The sequence below is a fragment of the Limanda limanda genome, chromosome 15, assembly GCF_963576545.1.
Source record: "Limanda limanda chromosome 15, fLimLim1.1, whole genome shotgun sequence".
Classification (NCBI taxonomy): domain Eukaryota; kingdom Metazoa; phylum Chordata; class Actinopteri; order Pleuronectiformes; family Pleuronectidae; genus Limanda; species Limanda limanda.
Window position 1 is genome coordinate 3894582 of NC_083650.1, and position 18468 is coordinate 3913049.

An 18468-nucleotide genomic window follows, 5' to 3' on the forward strand; every position below is an offset into this window, starting at 1 on the left:
AGGAGGCAATAAGATGTTTGTTTCAATTCATTTCATTCATTTATCTTAGTCGACGTTTTTATTTTGGAAAGGACCTTTCCTGTTTTAACTTGGAAAGATCAAACAGGAAATTGCTCGCTGGACGATCTCAAACTGTTTCATTTTCCCCACGGACTTTACTTTTGTTTTTCCAACGATCTACAAACGGCTTCCATCCAGCCGTCCCCTGCAGAAGCGCGACGTTCATCCCGCTGAGGAGTAAGAGGCCATCCACTCCGTTCCTGTAAAACAGCACGTTCTCCGCTGTTACAGAAGAAGACGACGTTCATCCTGTCACAGGGCACGAGAAAATCCGCTCCTTGTCCGGTCCAGCGGCTGAGCTCCGGAGCTCCGCTCGTGAGAGAGACCATGTGATTCACTGGCCCCCGACACATTCGCGCCGAGGTGCAGACACACCGCGAGGGTGGTACAGTAAGAGACTTGATTATCTGGGCAGATGTTAGTTTTAATATGTAGCGTGTTGATTTAATACTTGAGTGTATTTTGTTGATGGAACTTCCGTGTTCCATTGTTTTAGCCGGCCACTACTCCGAGCCGCTACTTCCGGTTTCCGGTTTGATCGCAATGTTTTGTGTTGCAAGTAAATAGGGCCGCGAGAAGCGCCTCCGCCCGCACTGTTAACGTCTGTGTGAGTCTGCAGTGATTTCACCGATCAGAACCTCGGCCCACAACGCTCGCTTGAGAGCTGAGGGGTGAATCACTGTTAACTCATCTCAGGCGTATTTTTAAGAGCTTCTTTGAACTCTCCTTACATGTTTTCTCTCTCTCTCTCTCTCTCCTTCTAAACCGACCTATACACACTTCTGACCTGTATTTATAATACAGGTCATGTCACATAGTTAAATCTATGCTTAGAGAGGCTGAACACATCTGGAAACCATTCGGCCCCCAAAGCCAAGCAGAGATAAGAATTCTCTTTGTCTAAAATTTCCTTTGTGTAATTCATGTGACGACCACCAGTGTGCGCTCCGGCCAAATGGTGTCATTAACATAGACTCCATCTTGAATAACGCAAGTTAACCCACCATTTTGAGTCTATTATTGCCACGCCTCCGCTCTCTCTCTCCTCCCATCCTGGCTCTAAATTCATAACGGCTCCGCCATCTTGTTTTGTAGTCAATCCGCCATTTTGAGAGTTTTTAGGCCTTGATTCCACGAATCATGATCGGCCTCCATCTTAGATGTGATGTCACTACGCGTCATCGCCACGCCCCTTCTTTTTCTCTCTCTCTCTCGCACACACACACACACACACACACACACACACACACACACACACACACACACACACACACACATTGATAGACACAGACAGATACACACACACAGAGACACATAGATGGACCAGAGGTTACATGCGTGTTCTAAATTGTGATAAGCTGCTGTTGTTATCTTTGAAATATGGGAGTTTGTTAAGATGGTGAATCATTAAATAACACTAACTTTATTTCACACACACACACACACACACAGACACACACACACAGAGAGACACTTTGACACAGACACACACACACAGAGACAGACATACATAGGTAGACCGCAGGTTTTACATGTATTTTCTGAATTGTGATAAGTGCTGCTGCTGTGTTTATCTTTGAAATATCGGAGCTTGTTAAAATGATAAATCATTGAATAACATTATAACTTTATTTCCCCTTTTTAATAAATACTTTTGTAATTAAAGTATCTGTAGTCTGTGATTATTTGTGCATATGTATGTGATTGCAGCTGGATTATGATCGCCTGTGCTCGAACTTAGAAGCCTTCATTGTTTATTAAGTAATCGTTAATATTAAAATATTGACATTATTAATTTGACATTTATCATTATGAGACTGATAATTATAGCTTGACATCGTTGGTCCCTGGAAACCAGGGTGGTGCCCCCCTTTCTCAATTATTAATATAGATAGTATTATTCTTAAATTGATAATTTTATTGTTTTGACTAATTATTTTCATTATTCTTGGTTGATAACCTTATCATTGTTAATTGATAGCTTGTACTTTCTAATTGATAATTCCTATTTTCTCATTAGTGGTTTTATTGTTATTTGATTACTGATCATCTTCAATTAATAATTTAATTATTTTTGATAGATAATTTTTATTATTTTAATAATCATATTTCATGATTATTAATAATTAGCCAACGTCAAGTCTACTCCTATTGCACAACAGTACAATATGAATTTCAGGTTTATGGAGATGGTTAAACAAGCCGTTCCTCGATTCAGAACCAGGACCAGTTGACTTCCTCTCTTTCTGTCATTCAGCGCTTTAGTGCATCGATGCTTGTGTGTGTGTGTGTGTGTGGTGGCTCCTTTGTGTTTAGGTGTGTTTGTGTTTGTGTGTGTTAGATCAAATACATCAGTCCGGGTCATTATCAATTCTCAGGACAATTTCTCATCCTTGCCCTCTCCTGGCGTCGGAAGTCACCAAGGTCACAGGGCCGGACGCCGAGTGCTTCTCGGGTTACACATGGCGGCGAGATAGGCCTCGTCCTGGTAATTATCCTATCACCTTTCAACCAGCAGATACAAGCAGCTCTGATAATGCAGCATTAATGGGAAACGCACGGGGGGGGGGGGGGGGGTGATCGATGGACAAACGACCCGTTACGAGGGGCTGGACACTCGGAAATAAAACACTAATGATTTATATACAGCTAACGACTGCAGCTCATTGATACAGTTAGGAAGTTATGTTATTATGTTTATCTACGATAATCCCATGGGAAAAAATACATTTGCCAACATTTCACCAAGGAAATGGTCACATACAAGTTCATTCAAACTCGTCAGGGTTTTATGAGAAAGAGATTCTGGAGTAATCTTAACATTGTGACACATGTTTGAGTCAGCAAAATGTACATAATTTATAGTTTATCCAAAACGCAGCAACCACTGTGTCGACTCCTCTGCAAAACACAAGACAGACCATCTAACCCAGATTCAAGCTTCACTTCACTGGCTCCTGTTAAACCTCAGAATTGATTTTAAGATATTATTGGGTGTATTTTCACATGACAAGGCCTTTGACTCATCATTCTCTGGGATAAGAAGAAACCTCTTGCTTCTGGATTAATTAAGAGGTGGAAGTTTAATAATGCAAGCAGCCAGAGTGTTTGTGCGTTATCCATATTCTACAAAATCAGTATCTTCATTATCTTACGACACAAAGCATACCACAGTTAACAGGGATAGAAAAGAAAATATTATATATATTATATATTAAAAGTGTATATTTGAATTCTGTATTTTACTTTAGATTTTAGAATGTTTTTCTAACCAAGCACCCACTGTGTTCTCCATCCTTCCTCTGATTTGTCTTCATCTGCCTCCGTTTCCTCACCCCTCTACGCTTTGACTGTACGAACGTGCCGAGCATCAGTCGAGCAGCCTGCCTGTCGTCTCCCTCCTCTAATTCCTCCATTATGTCACTTCTTGACTCCATCCATCAGCGCACACGCCGCATCCCGCACGACACTCATCTTAAAATATCGCTGCTAAAAGTCTGCTTCAATTTAACGGATCATAAGGCCGGAGCGTGAATATTGAGTGTGTGCGGGGCTGCCGCCTGGAGATTTAATCCGGGGCTGCATAATTGATGGAGAGACATTGGGAAACTCACAGATCATTAAATGTGATAGCAGATTTGCCAAACACTCCTCAGAATGGTTTATGCTCAGCGTCCTGTCTCGACTGTATGTTTTGTGGAGAGTCGGCTCCAGAAAACTGGATTTGAAGAAGATGAAGAACCAGAATTCAGCTTCTTCCTTCAAACGCCTGAACTGGAGAATAAACCGACTGTCGGGTTTCGATTCTTTTGATCTCTGCAACATCTGAGACATTTAATCAAAATCAAATCTGCTACAGAAATTAATGGATCCTTCCTTGCCCCTCCACTAAGTTTCAAGAAAATCTGTTCAATTGTTTTTGCACCATCCTGCTAACAGACACCCAAACAGCATGTAACACAACCTCGTTGGCGGAGTTAACTTTCCACCGTCCTCCTCGGAATTGACCCTGTGTATTCCCCCCCGCCCCCTGAGCCTCCTACCTGGATCTTGATTGGCCAGCTGAAGTTGGACACGTAGACGTAGAAAGTGATGTTGTGGTGAAGCCTGAAGTTGAACTTCTCACAGGACAGACTGTCCCTGTGCTCCCGGATGTTGGTCCGAGCGATGATGGGCATCTCTTCACCGGAGATGGTGCCGGCTGCGAGCGACAGAGAGATGTTAGAGAAGAGGATTTAAACCGAGAAGGGCGACAACGTGTGAAAAAATATTTACAACAAAGAGAAGTCTTTTACACGGAAGAGAAATCCAGAAACAATCTGTGGTAGTTCAGTGTCTGGCAGGTCTCGTGAAGGGTAAAGGGACAAACAGTTAAAAGTCTGAGTGAGTTTTATTATCTTTCTGCTTCGGAGGTTTTGTTTATTGTAGCGAACACAGAGAGAACAGCAGCCGCTCGTGTTTCTGGTTTTTCAGAGAGAAGGAGTCACTCAGAGGTGACACGAACATTCACGAAGTTTGAAAAGGAGAGAGACGTCACTGGTTTGGTGAAATGACAACAAAGATACCAGTGATCTGTCAGTGCATAGAAAGGTTGAGGTTTTACATCAATATGAAACTGCTCCATTGTTTCAGTAAACATCTCTGCTAATGAGGTTATGGCTTATTTGCTGAAAAACTGACATAAACAAATTTTCCCCATTTCATGTGTTGAGGACGACAACAAGATCCTGCTGCTCAGAAAATGGGCTTTAAAAATGATTTTCTTTCTTTCGCACCAGTTTTAACATTTCAGACTTTCTTCCAGAGACACTGGGCTGCTGAGGTCTGATCGGCAGGCAGGTCCCTGATCTCAGACCCTAACACAACTGTGGGGGTTGGTGGGGATGATGATGGTGACTTGGTCACATGGGAAACCAATGGAATAACAACTTAGCCCAGTAAAAACTAAATTAAACTGAATTACCTTCACATTTTCTTTCTTAGTTATTACCTCTGCCAAGCAGGTGATTTGTTCCCCTGGTTTCAGCAGGATTATGCAAAATCTACTGAACCAATTTTTTCTAAACGTGGTGAAGGAACGAGGGACTGAGAGGAGATGATTCATCTGGTGCAGATGCAGATTCATCAACACTGCAACATCTGGCATTTCTCATTTCTATCTTAAGAATGATGCACCTTGATCTGGATTAATGATGAATAAATTATGTATAGGTGATCAGACCATTTCCTTTTTTCCCTTATATTTGTACTTTAAGAGTGAGATTGTTCAGTGTATTCACTGAATAGAGTGACATATTACTTTGAACTGAATTTACAGAAATCTATCGCACAATCTGATAAAAATAGGGAGACATGGCCTCAGCTGTACTTTGTTATAATATACATGTGCCGTCGATTTGACAAACATGATATTTATGAATTGAAACAAAACCACATGAGACCAGAACAATAAAAACCAAACCGAGTTACTCGTCTGAACAGTGGGAACATATCTCTAGTGTGAGATGTTCACACTGTGCAGACGGTGTGAAGTGAAAACAGTGGAGACAAGTCTGTAATCAAAACAGATGAATAAACATTCATCTGTACAGGTATTTTCATGACACCTCACAGTCACTCGGAGTGAGAGCGTGTTAAGTTTCCTGAGTTTGTCTGACGCTGTGTATAAAACATTTCCAGCGCTTGTTTTATCAGGGGCCACTAAACACTCTGTAATAGACTGCACACAATCGCACAAACAATCACAAACACACACACACACACACACACACACACACACACACAGAAGGCCCACAGTCCCCAGCTGAAGATGCTCTTGGCCCCCAGACGCTGCCAGGGTGAAAGCAGAGCACTTTTATCTTAATTGAAATCAGGAGAGGAAATATATTTAAAATGCCCCCATGCCAAAATTCAAAACAGCGTTGGATGTGTTTTGTCAGGAAGGGGGAATCCCTGTGAGGCGAGCAGGAAGTGGATCTGACCCTTCCCCCCCCGCCACCGGCGAACGATGCTGACGGAGGAAATAAATGTTCACACACGGGCGGATACCGAGCTTCAGAGGCCGACTACAATCACACACACTTCACTAATCTAATTACATGTTTAAATAAAAGCTCTTTTTCATTGTCTTTACACAGAAAGGAAATGTCTGAGAAATGCCCCAATTAAAAGACTCATTCCAGATATTGCTTCTAATCATTTCTTAGCCAAATTCCTCATCAGCTTAGAATTAAAAAATGTAATTAGTGGAAATATCGACAGGATTTGGTGAAAATGGTATTTGATACGGATGAAAGAAACTTTTTAAACTCCAATACGATACAGGATAAGCAGAAGAATATGGATGGTGGAATAGATGGAGCTAAGAGTAAACATGCATTTATTTTTGTCTGCTTTTATTTACTTTGGGGCAAAGTCGTGACTGATTTGTTTTCTAGATTTGTGCATTTATCTCTTCTTATAAAAAATAAACACCTGCTTTGGATTTCCCAAACCTGGGAACTCTTCTTCTATACAAGATGTTATGTTCAGCAACAATATGCAGCCCTGAGCAGATGTCTGAGCCTGAATAAAGTAATAACTCATTTTCTGTACGTATATAGAAGCCAGAACTCCTCAGAGAAAAGAAACCAACACTATTTATTTAGATTATTCACTCAAGACAAGTGTAAATATAGGAGATTTCTACCTGTGGAGCTTAAGGACCAGGTGATGTTGAGGTTGAAGTTGTTGGAGGCGTTGATGGACATGTCGAGATTTTTGTTGGCCTGCAAAAAAAAAAAAAAGGTAGAGTTACTCAGCCGCACTTAAAAAGACACAATGGTGAAAAAGTGATTTAAATCTGACACAGATAGAAGTGAAACAGTGTTGGAAAGAGAAATAAAGAAAGTTTACAATGTTTTCAGACACAGTGCAAAGGAAAAATCCTTGTTATTCTCATTTCTTGATTTATTTATCGACCACTGTGGAGATTTGTGAGTCTATGTAGTTGTTGGACTGGTTGTTTCACTCACTTTCCTCCAGCTCCATGAAGTGCAACAAGAGAATTCTCTGCTGCACCATTTTAAACTTGAACTCGTTCTTCATCTCAACTTGGGTCACCTCAGGCGGATCTGACTCTGTCTCTCCTTGTGTCATTCCACAGATTTTATCTACGATGCTTCAAATATTCCACTTTTAGTTGTGCCAGAACAAACCTTTCAGCGGCGAGGAGGAAAAACGGGTCCAATAAAACTCTAGAGTCTCTGACAGCAGGTTCCTACTTATGTAGAATATGTGTAGAATGGGTTCATCTAGTTGGGACAAGACGTTCATGTGGATTCAAGCCTTGTTTTCTGTTGACTACACAGTAAATTCGGCATATACACGTCACTGCTGAATAGACAACACATCCCACACTCCCACACACAAAACTCTGCAAAACAATTCTCAGACCGATCACGAATACGAGCAGAATATGTCTCCTTGTGTTTTACCTGTTCGGGTGTAGCCATGAAGTTGATTGCCGTGTAGTGACGGTCATCTTCCTGCAGCAAGCTGAAGGTAAACTGGTAATCGATCAACAGGTTGTCTGGACAAAAAGAGAAATGAGTTTGCATTGAAATTCCAGTTATTGTTCTTTTTATCACTTGTTTCAATAATTAAAACAATTCTTTTTGTTGTATTCCATCTCGGAGCTCACTCGGTTCCCTTCAGAAGGAAAAGTCAGTTTCAAACAAAGTCTCCATCTCAGGTCATTTTTATTGACACCAGCTTCAAACACAGACAGATTTATGAAAGTAAAACTGTGGGAGACGAGGAGCGGGAGTCGATATTCAATTAGATGAATAAGGCTACAACACTGAGACTTCTGCTCAAAGATCACAAACAGCTACACGATAAACAAGCTGCGTTCACATACCTTCACACACACTCTATTATGTATTTCAGCATTAGTTGGATAAATACGACCACGCTCGACGAGGAGGCCGCTGTCTCGAACGCCCCGATCAATACAACAGGAGCGAGAGTCTGAATAATCATGTTCTCTCAGAGATTTAATCATTTCTGAAAGCAGCTCCAGCTGAGCGACTGCAAGCTGATCTTTGTCAGCGAGACAATGGCCGACGTCGGAGAGAATCACGGCAATGCAACATCTGGACAGACAGCAGGAGCCAGGCCGGGTCACCTTGTCTGTGAGAAGCACAGACGGAGAGAGACGGCACACGGGAGGATAACCGGGAGGATAACCAGGTAGAAGTGTGTGTTTGATGTTTGTATCCAAAGAAAGTTCAGGTCAAAACGCACTTTTCTTCAGTTTTTCTTCTGACTTCTGAAGGCTGTCACAAGTTATCCCTCATATTTAGAAGGGCAGGGGCAGATGAGGGGTATTCGACTGCAACATGCAACTTCACCACTAGATGTCACTAAATCCTCCACACAGAACCTTTAAAGATGTCGGATGTCCTGAAAATTATAAACTGACCCACCAAAGAGAGTCTGTCTGCCAGTGAGTGACCAACAACCACTTCCTCAAACAAACTAGCGACGACACAACTCATTTCCATGTGCGCCACTTCCTGCACTGATCATGTTCTGCGAGTGATGACATGTTTTCCGTGATGCTGCTTATTTCGCTCAGAATATGTCTTTTATCATATAAAAGCAACAAGGGGATCATGTTTAAAAACTATTTTTTCCCCAGAAGGGAACTTTAACACTGACAGTGACTCTGCAGGAGCCTTTTTTTACTAGCGGAGCAGAACAACTTAGTGTGACACAATGTAGAGAGAGAGAGAGAGAGAGAGAGAGAGAGAGAGAGAGAGAGAGAGAGAGAGAGAGAGAGAGAGAGAGAGAGAGAGAGAGAGAGAGAGAGAGAGAGATGTGTTAAGTTATCACCTTCCTCTCAACTGTACAATCCCAGGGCGTAACCGAGACGAAAGCAAATTATGTTTGACAAACACTCTTGTTTTGTTCAGCCTTCATGGCGAGTTAGCCCGAAAAGCAGATATCATCACATCAAAGATAATATTTCCTCTGAACATCTCTCTCTCCCTCGCTCCGAGGCAGACGTGCACCGCCGCTGCTCAGTTGTTTATCCCACAAGGGTCGTCTGCACCACTTCACAGTATTTGGGGTTTTTAGACTTCATAAAAAGAGGAGAGGGACCAGTGTGTCTGCATGTTCATGCGCGGAGTGTTTGCATTTTCCTACACGTCTGTAAATGTGCATGCACGTGTGAGTCACTTCCTGCATCCACCTGCAGCTGGTGAGTATTTACAGGTGGGCCCGTGTCTGCATAGTTAAACAAACAAATGAGAGTACGGCACGAAAACAAATTAATGCAGTCCCTCTGTGTGTTTCCAATATGTTTGATTTCAAGGCTGTTAGAGGGAAGAGCCTCCGCGAGGTTTAAAAGTTCATCGCAGCTAATTACAAATCCCATCTGAGAAATCTGACAGCAGTTTCACTTACGCAGTCTCACTCCGGATAAATCGCAGCAAGGTAACACTGAAGGTATTACCCATCCCCAGATGAACTGAAATAGAAATAGTCCATGCCAATTTCTCAGGTTCACAGATGGGTGATATTATTACCATGATATGTAAGCTGATTCAGCCAATATGAAACAAAACACTGTGATGGGGAATGAGAAGGCAGAAGAGAAAGCCCTCAGCCGGAACATAATCTGATATCGCAGCGCCCTGTTTCTCGAATAGAAATCCAAAAACAAGCGTGAACTCTGCTTCAATGTCAGTGTGTCTGAGTCTCTCGCTGATGTTTCATTTAATGCTTGTTAACAACTCATTATTTCCCATTTGCAACAGCTGCCTGACGGAGCGCGGGCCAGACGCTACGGCGTCTCCTCGTCGAGAAAACCCGTTAGAACGGCGGGAGTAAACACAAGGACAACACCGATTTAATACCAGAGCCGACTGGAGGTCAAGGTAAACCTTGAGGTAATGTATGCATGGGGTCGGCTGACCTCGATTTATTAGAAACTCAATTGATTTGAGGGATGGATTCACATAATGATCAGCCTCACCAGTGTCTCTACTGGAGACTGTTCACTGATCCTACGGTCGTGAAAAGTCAGAAAACACGTGAAAATCAATACAATTTGTAATGTAGGGGAGAACTGAACTATACACACACACACACACACACACACACACACACACACACACACTCCAAACTATTCTAAATTGGTTATTTTCTAATTCCACAATGATCTTGTGGTGGAAGTAGATCGTCTCCTCTGCAGTTGGTTGCATTATTACAGAAAAGACTACGAAGGAGAAACAGCGATGGTGGAAAGTAAAAACCGGGATTTGTTTTCCTGGAGCAAACGATGAGATGGAACTTGAACTGGAACTGGATGCTTTTCATCCCCTGTTTAGTCATGTGACGGATAAGAACCAATCAGCAAGAGAGTGTGGGCGTCTTTGACTGTGCGTTATGTGGAAGAGCAAATACATTACAATCATCTTGAAGAAACTATAACAGCTACAGTCTCATGCTGTAGTAGAATTAACAGTCACAAACAACATTATTTGTACTCAACCTATAAGTCTCTGAGAAGTGAATGTGCATTTTGAGTTGGGACACAGTCACTGTACACGTTTCTTCAGGTCTTCGTGTGTTAACAAATTCCAAACTGAAAGTTACTGAAACTGATCCAGAATCAGTCAGAATATTTCTTGTTTAATTCAGTCTGTCAACAGCAACTATTTGATTAGATCAAAGCTTGTTGGCCTTATAGGACCAATTAATCCACTTGAGATAGGCGTCCGGACAGAGTGCCTGTCAACAAACATCAGGCGCCCCGGACTGAAGCAGGATCGAGGTCTAATGAACGGCCCGAGGACGTGAAGGCTGCCGCCCGCTGATTGCTGCTGTGCGGCCACTTTGAGCTCGGAATCTGCAACAAGATTCACTCTGTGTGTTCTCTTCCGATTCATGTCGTCTTCCACTAATTGTCCTTTAATTGGGATTGTGAGGCTGTCAGTAAATATCGGAGCCGCTCTCCTTTGGCCTGACTAAGCTCTACCCAGCAGCCCCGGGGGCAGCGACGACTGCAGCCCGACTGGTGTGAGGCTGATAATTCCACTGGCTGCTGGTCTCTCCAGCAGAAGTGACGGGGCACTTGGTGGCCGTCCCTAATGAGACGTCCCCTTGTAGCTGACTGTGATGGAGTATGACAGCGGTTTATTAAAGCGTTGTCCTGGTGATGCCTGCTCATAAATGCAAGCCTGACTGGGGGCAAACTCATTAAATAGCCAAGTTGCTTTTCCATCAATTGACTGGTGGTTCAATATGACAGCGTTAATTCAACCAGAGCATCACCCCCCCGCGCTGCGTCCTCAAAGAGGAACTCTGCTGTCGATAGCTGAACATTTATCAGCCTGATGAAAACATTTCATCAAATTCAGTTTCTGAAGGCTGCTTGTTAATATGAAGAAGAACAACTTTCTGTTTGGGATGTGACTTTACTCTCTATAACTCTATGTTACATTACGTTAAAAAGACAGATGACAGAAGTAAGATGTTTGGCTTAAATGATAAAGCTGATATGTCTTTCTCTGTCTATTAGTAAAGAGTCTGAACACATCAAGGAAATCCTACTGACAAATACAAACTGTGGGGATTAACAGGATTACAAGTACTTTATGTCTCTGTGATGTAGTAACAGAATAGAATAGAATAGATTGCCTCAATGCTTTTTGCCTGAAAGTTGTATTTATGTTTTTTTTATTTATAATTATTTCTATTAAAGTAACTGGAAAATAGAAAAATATCAAACTTTTCTGTTTCATAACTACATCTTTAGAATCATTGCCAATAGTTAATATCAGCTAATGGACAGAGTTGGACATTATTCACTCCCTCACATCTGTGTCTGACCCCGATATCCATATTGTTTGGGCTCTTATAAATGTAAATAATGAAGATAAAAAAGAAGACATAGATGCAGTGGTTTAAAAATAAAAGTGGAATATTAAACGTATCTATTTCACCAGCCAGTTCCTGGACGTTAACCAGGATACTTCTGTAAATTGTTATTTGAGTTTAAGCTCAGTTGTTCGATGGCATTCGGACAACATCTTTTCTATAAGTATGGGTCCAAATGGAACTATAGCGCCTCTCAGAGGACAGGACCGAGGGATGTGTACTTTATTATGTTTATGGTCTAATATGCATTGGGTCCAGTGTTTGTCCTGGACTTCAGGAAAAGTGTTTCCATTGCATTTGGGCAACAAATTCCTTTCTTGCCATGAATAAGGGACGTCTATTTCTTAGAAAAATACTGACATGCTAAATGTAGCATGTGTGACCCTTCGCTCTGAAACATCTGATGCTTCTGACTGTCCACACCAGAAGTCATGAGTCTGCTTCACATCTGACTTTGACATTGCACCTCAACGCAAACAGCTAAAAGAAGAAAGAAAGAGACAGAGAGAGAGTGTAGACTACTAAACGTGAGATTCAGAGCAGATGTCCAAGGTGCTGAACTTATTACATTCAGCTGTTCAACCCCGAGTGGTTGTTTGGTTTCTGTAATGGCCTTTTATTCACCTTAAGAAGAGTCTGTGCCGGGTGCTTAACCTCTATCCACGGACTCTGGGCACCCTGAGTGTTTAGTGAGAGGTTTGCTTCTCTGGAGGCAGACGAGCAGTTAGCTGCTGCCACGTGGACGGAATACATCTGAATAGCCGGCTGCGAGATGTAACTTTCAAAGTGTCCTGTTATAAACACTGAGAACGGCAGCATTACTCCAGGGGCCTTCTCTGAGAAGTCGTGACCTTCTGAGGAGTAAAGCCGAGTCGACCGAGTCTGCTCCTCCTCCCCCCCAACAGTCCACAGAGCGTTCATAATACCATCATCATGAGCTGCCGTCCCCAGACAGAGAGACAAGTGGCAGGGTTCTTCAACTTTGAGGGCTCTGAAGGTTTGTGTTGTGATCCAGGAAATATCCTGCTCCTAAAGCAAAGGGATGTTAAATTCATCTTGCAGCCACAAACTTAATAAAGAGTGTCGACACATCTAATCAGGGGATGGAGTTGTTAATAACTAATAACTTATAACAAATTAAAACCAAACTTATCAAAAACATAAAAACTTTAACAAACATCACCGTGATAAAAACTACCGATAAATCTTTAAGAAACATTCCTTGACGTCTACTTTGCCTTTTAACTTTGGTCCATGTCACATCTGCTAACATGGAGGAGCAAGGTTTATGGGCTATACTGCAGCCAGCCACCAGGGGGCAGCTAAGACACTTTGGCTTCACTTCTGATGACGTGTCCATCTTTAAATTGCCTAGTGTCTGTATGATCTTAACATGCCTGCTACCATAACAGACACACTGCTTGCTAGCATGCAAATCAATGGCAAATCGGCCCGGGGAGCTACTGAGCTGACTAACTAGCCAACAACATATCTTAAAAGTAGCTGTTAGCTAGCATACACATTTATTTAATCTTTAAATACAAAAAAAGATAAAAAAAGATAATTACCAAAGCAAAGCTAGTAATGTAGATAGCAAGCTAACTCAATCCTTAGCTAAAAGTGGCCAAATATGTTTCCCATTAAGAAATTAGCTTGCCACTAGGGTAAGTCTGGATGATTTGGTTTCACTTTTAAACAGCTGTCATGTCGGCCATATTCTTTTACAGTCGATGATCTCAACATTCGGACAACCTGCATTTGATGATAGCCAACTACATGATATTATTTGTACAGTTTATATTAGCTATGTCCTAAAAGCTGAGGTAAAAGGAGGTTGAACGTCCTGATTGTGTTGTTGTTGTTAGGTCCTTCCATATAAAAGGATTTTTGGAATTCATGGTTTCTACATGTGGTGCAGAATCTTCAGTAAAGATAATACTGTGTCTCCCATCTTTTCTTTTCATCCATCACATTCTGTCCAATGATATTTCAGGTTAATATTGACCTTAGCTGTAATCGTGGCTGCTTTCAGAACAGTACAAGCAAATGGCTTTTAAATCAGTGATTTATCCACACGCGCTCTGTGTGTGTGTGTGTGTGTGTGTGTGTTTGAGTGTGTGTAGGAGAGGATGGTGTGTGCATCCATGTGTGTGGGTCTGAGTGTGATTGCTCTTGTTCAAACAAAGCTAGGCCCATTTCACGACAGCAGAAAAGATAATGTCACATTAATGACGGAACATAATGTGGTTGAATCCATGGGAAATACACACACACACTAACACACAGTGCAGCTGACGTGGAGGGAGCTGTACACCCCCCGTCTTAAGAGCCATTAAAACATAAAACATGTGCTTTTACATTTCTGTCTCCGTGTACATGGGCAATTATCTAGAGCTCTTTCACAACACTGGGTGTAAGGGCACTGGTGCCATCTACTGCCTCCAAAGTGGAGAGGTTGAAAACAATCATTTTATAATTTGAGGTGTTTCAACCTCATAAATCAATGTGTCAAAGGCTGGAGTAAACTGGATTATTGGTGTTATGCTAACAAAAATAAACATGCAGTTAAAGTGTCCATTTTGGCAATTTCCAGGTTTTTTAATTTTATTTTCCAGGTTCTGCTGTAATATATTTAGAAACTGTTATGTTCAAAATAATTTGTGTCAGGTGGGAACAACAGACTTTACACAAAGATGGACGACAAGACTGCTCCCGAAAAAAGTGAAGCCAAAGCATTCTGATCGCCCCCTGGTGGCTGGATTAAAATTCTGATTCTGTGCCTTACAAGAGTATATAAAAGTATAATTTCAAAATAAAAGCTGTGCAGCAATAGAGAATCCATGTCTTAATCTCAGAAACAGAAATGCATCTCGTGATCAAACACATATTTGAGGTGACCGGTGCAACCTCTGCTTGACTCCTGTGATTACTGCATCATTCAGAGCGTCCATCATTCAAACAGTGACAACCTGACTCACGTTGGAGGATTATCCGCAGTGACAGGACCTGGACTTCAGTTATGATGTTAAAAGCCATGTCGGCAGGTTATGAATTGAACGGTTGCATCTTTTTGTGTACGTGTGTGTGTGTGTGCGTTCGTGAGAGAGATGCAGGGTGAGTGAACATCTGCTCGTGTGCCACGAAACATCTGTTTTCACTTTCCTCCTTCGTCTGCCCTTTAAAGGGAGAACGAGAGATTTGTTGCAAATGAGCTGAAGTCAGTGTGATGGCTGCTCAGGAAGCAGGTAAACAACGTCCTCTCTCACTCCAACACACTGTTTTACAGAAATACATAATAAAGACATGATATTGTTATTCGTGAAGTAAGATCTAAGGTGACAGGTCTGTACGTACTGTGGATGTTTATGACTTTAGACAATCTCCCCCTTATCTTAACTCTGATTAAGATAAGCTGCCTACATTTATAGAAAATTTATAGAAAAGGAAACTTAGAGGGTTAAGAATCAGACTATGCTCATAATCATGTTGTAAAATAGTGTAACGATATGTGTTAGATGTTAGTATTTTATGACATCGTGCCATAATCATAATGATTGAATGGTTGTTGTTGTGTCCTGAAGCAAAAAGGATCTGAGAATGCTAACAGGCCGGAAGGGGACGAAAGAGTTCACTCATTTACTGCAAACACACTAATACAGATACAGAATAAATAAATAATGATGGATATAAATCCTCTGAAACCCCTAAATACAAATATTACTATGTGTAATACTTTTGTAGATAGAATGAATTGTATTCATCTGTATGCGAGTCGTCCAAGAGCGTAGGACCAACATTCTCTATCCATTTATGTTGCTTCAAGTAAACTCGAACCCTAAAGGTCGGGAGGAGCAGTGTCCACACAGTCTGCGTCAGGGAACCTTCTTCGGCTGCACAAATAACAAACATGGGACATGGAGTCGCACTGTATGCACCCATTACCTCTGTGTGTGTGTGTGTGTGTGTGTGTGTGTGTGTGTGTGTGTGTGTGTGTGTGTGTGTGTGTGTGTGTGTGTGTGTGTGTGTGTGTGTGTGTGTGTGTGTGTGTGTGGTGCAGGATTACTTACAATAACATGTTCCTCTTAGGGGGTTACCAAGGTAACGGTTCTCTGAGTCACATCTGGAACGACAGAGGAAAGGAGACATGGGCGGAAAGTGGAAAAATAAATAAGAGAGAAAGAATAAAAAGACATTAACATTCAACACAAGCTGAGTTTTTACAAAGACAGAATTGTATTTTTGGAATAAAGCCTGCATATGCGTGTGTGTGTGTGTGTGTGTGTGTGTGTGTGTGTGTGTGTGTGTGTGTGTGTGTGTGTGTGTGTGTGTGTGTGTGTGTGTGTGTGTGTGTGTGTGTGTGTGAGTATGTGTGTTTGTGTGTGTGTATGTGTATGTGTCAGGTGGGCCCCTTGCTGCAGGTATTTTCTTTCCACAACTCTCTACGAGGTGCTTTCTTATGCAAGTCATAGGAAATCATTGTGGGTATAAAGAAATGACAGGGGGAGAAGTTGTCATCGTAAATGTTCTCTCTTTCAAATGTTGAATTCTTTCTTTATATTGACATTAGAGCTGGATACTGATGAATAAAACATGCTTCTGACAGTGACGAGACCAAGACACAGACATTTCATTCCAAACACAACAGCATCCGTCACATGGATATTCTTAATAGAAAACAAACAGACACAAAGTGTAAAACCCATTTCTCGGACCCAGTCAGTCACTGTCATCTTTTCATTTGCTTTCTATTTTTGACATTTCAGCCACGTCTCAGTTCCTTAGACTGAGGCCGAGCTTCTCTTAGAGACGCTCCCGCTCGCTGATGGACAGTAATTGGCTGTGGTTGAAAGTTGTGACCTTTAGCTTCAGGGAGAGTCTCTGATGACCACTGAGCTCCACCACAACAGAATTAGCTTTTAAAAATTGATTTTCCAAGTAGGAATCTAATGAATTTTTCAATATACATACATAACTGGTTTGCAGGGGTTTCAAAGGGCCGCGTGCAACAGGAACTTAAGGGCTCTTAAGAATAATGTAAATTTCAACACTCAGCAAATGTAATTAAAGAGAGAAACACCAGGGCTATAGGTTTTACTTCCAGTTATCGTGGAGGAATGATGTGCCTGGTTTAGAATCCATTAAAGTGTCACGATGGACCTGGCGTGTACCTGAGGTGGTTCAACTACCAGATAGGAAATGATTGGCTGGCAGAGGAGAACAAAAGCCCGACTTCCACTTTGAGCCGAATGGGAGAGAAATGTTAAGAATGTGATGACGGAAATCATTATCATAATGTAAGAGCTTTTAACGTGTCTTTGAAGAACGTTTGCATCAGTGATGGAGTAATTTAATTCATCCATCTCTATGTGTGTGTGTGTGTGTGTGTGTGTGTGTGTGTGTGTGTGTGTGTGTGTGTGTGTGTGTGTGTGTGTGTGTGTGTGTGTGTGTGTGTGTGTGTGTGTGTGTGTGTGTGTGTGTGTGTGTGTGTGTGTGTGTGTGTGTGTGTGTGTGTGTGTGTGTGTGTGGAGCAGTTTAACAGGGAAAACAAAAAGTGTTGATTGACATTGCAGCAGCTTGATGAAATTCTGGGAAAAATTAACACGTGCAAGGCTTTGATGAGCTTTTCTAAAAAATGGAGAACACAGAGGCAAAGATAGACGAAAGGAAAGAGAGGACTAAGTGGAAGCGAGGCAGAGGGCAGGTGAGGTTTACAGCCCGGGTGTTTGTGAATTCCCTCTCAGCGCCGCAGCAGGTCACAGAGCAGCGCTGGATACTGAATATTTCATCCTTCTATAAAACCCCCGGCCAAGGACGATGCTTTAGAACCACAGCCGAGTCGCCGCCCTCCGTCTGAAGTTTACAACAGCGCTAAAACAAAGAGTCCAAATAAGACCGTTTCACCTCAAGATATGAAAACCACTGATAAAGTTCCCTACAGGAAGCTGAGTGTGTTTCTGCAGCGCTTATTCTTATGTTATGGCTTTGATATAGAAACACTTAATAGATACAACAATAACAGATAAAAGAGACAAAGTTTCAAGCTAAACATCAATTTATTTTACCACAAAGATGATATGTTTGTTTGTGAGCAAGATTATACAAAAACTACAGGATGGATTTCCAGTAATCCAAATACAAATCTTGATGTAGTGAATTTGAATGTGGGCAGGTAGAAAGCGTGACATTTCCTCTTCGGCTGCGATGTAGCTACTATTCCATCTATAGTAAAATGTTAAATCCAACATGGTGAGCCACGGACAAGAGGGATGAGAAGAGGATGAACTGATGGGGGAGTGCTTTCTGTCACGGGGGAGACACAGCGACAGCAAAGAGCAAGGGATGGAGACTTAAGCTGCTTAATAACAACCTATTGGGGACAAGATGCGGGTCACACAGGACTGGACAACCTCATCCTCACTTAAAACATACGGGGAGTCAGCAAACACACACACACAACACACACACAACCGCACACAC

General features: G+C 41.9%; 1 protein-coding gene across 1 annotated transcript in view; it reads right to left on the minus strand.

Moving 5' to 3' along the window:
- Positions 1-18468, minus strand: part of atrnl1a (attractin-like 1a) — a 182918-nt gene that overhangs the window by 87268 nt on the left and 77182 nt on the right. Inside the window, exons 22-25 of the mRNA XM_061087743.1 lie at positions 16059-16111; positions 7536-7630; positions 6749-6827; positions 4104-4261 (exon numbers count right to left, since the gene is read on the minus strand). Coding sequence (XP_060943726.1) covers positions 4104-4261; positions 6749-6827; positions 7536-7630; positions 16059-16111 — 385 coding nt within the window. The remainder of the gene's footprint in view (positions 1-4103; positions 4262-6748; positions 6828-7535; positions 7631-16058; positions 16112-18468) is intronic.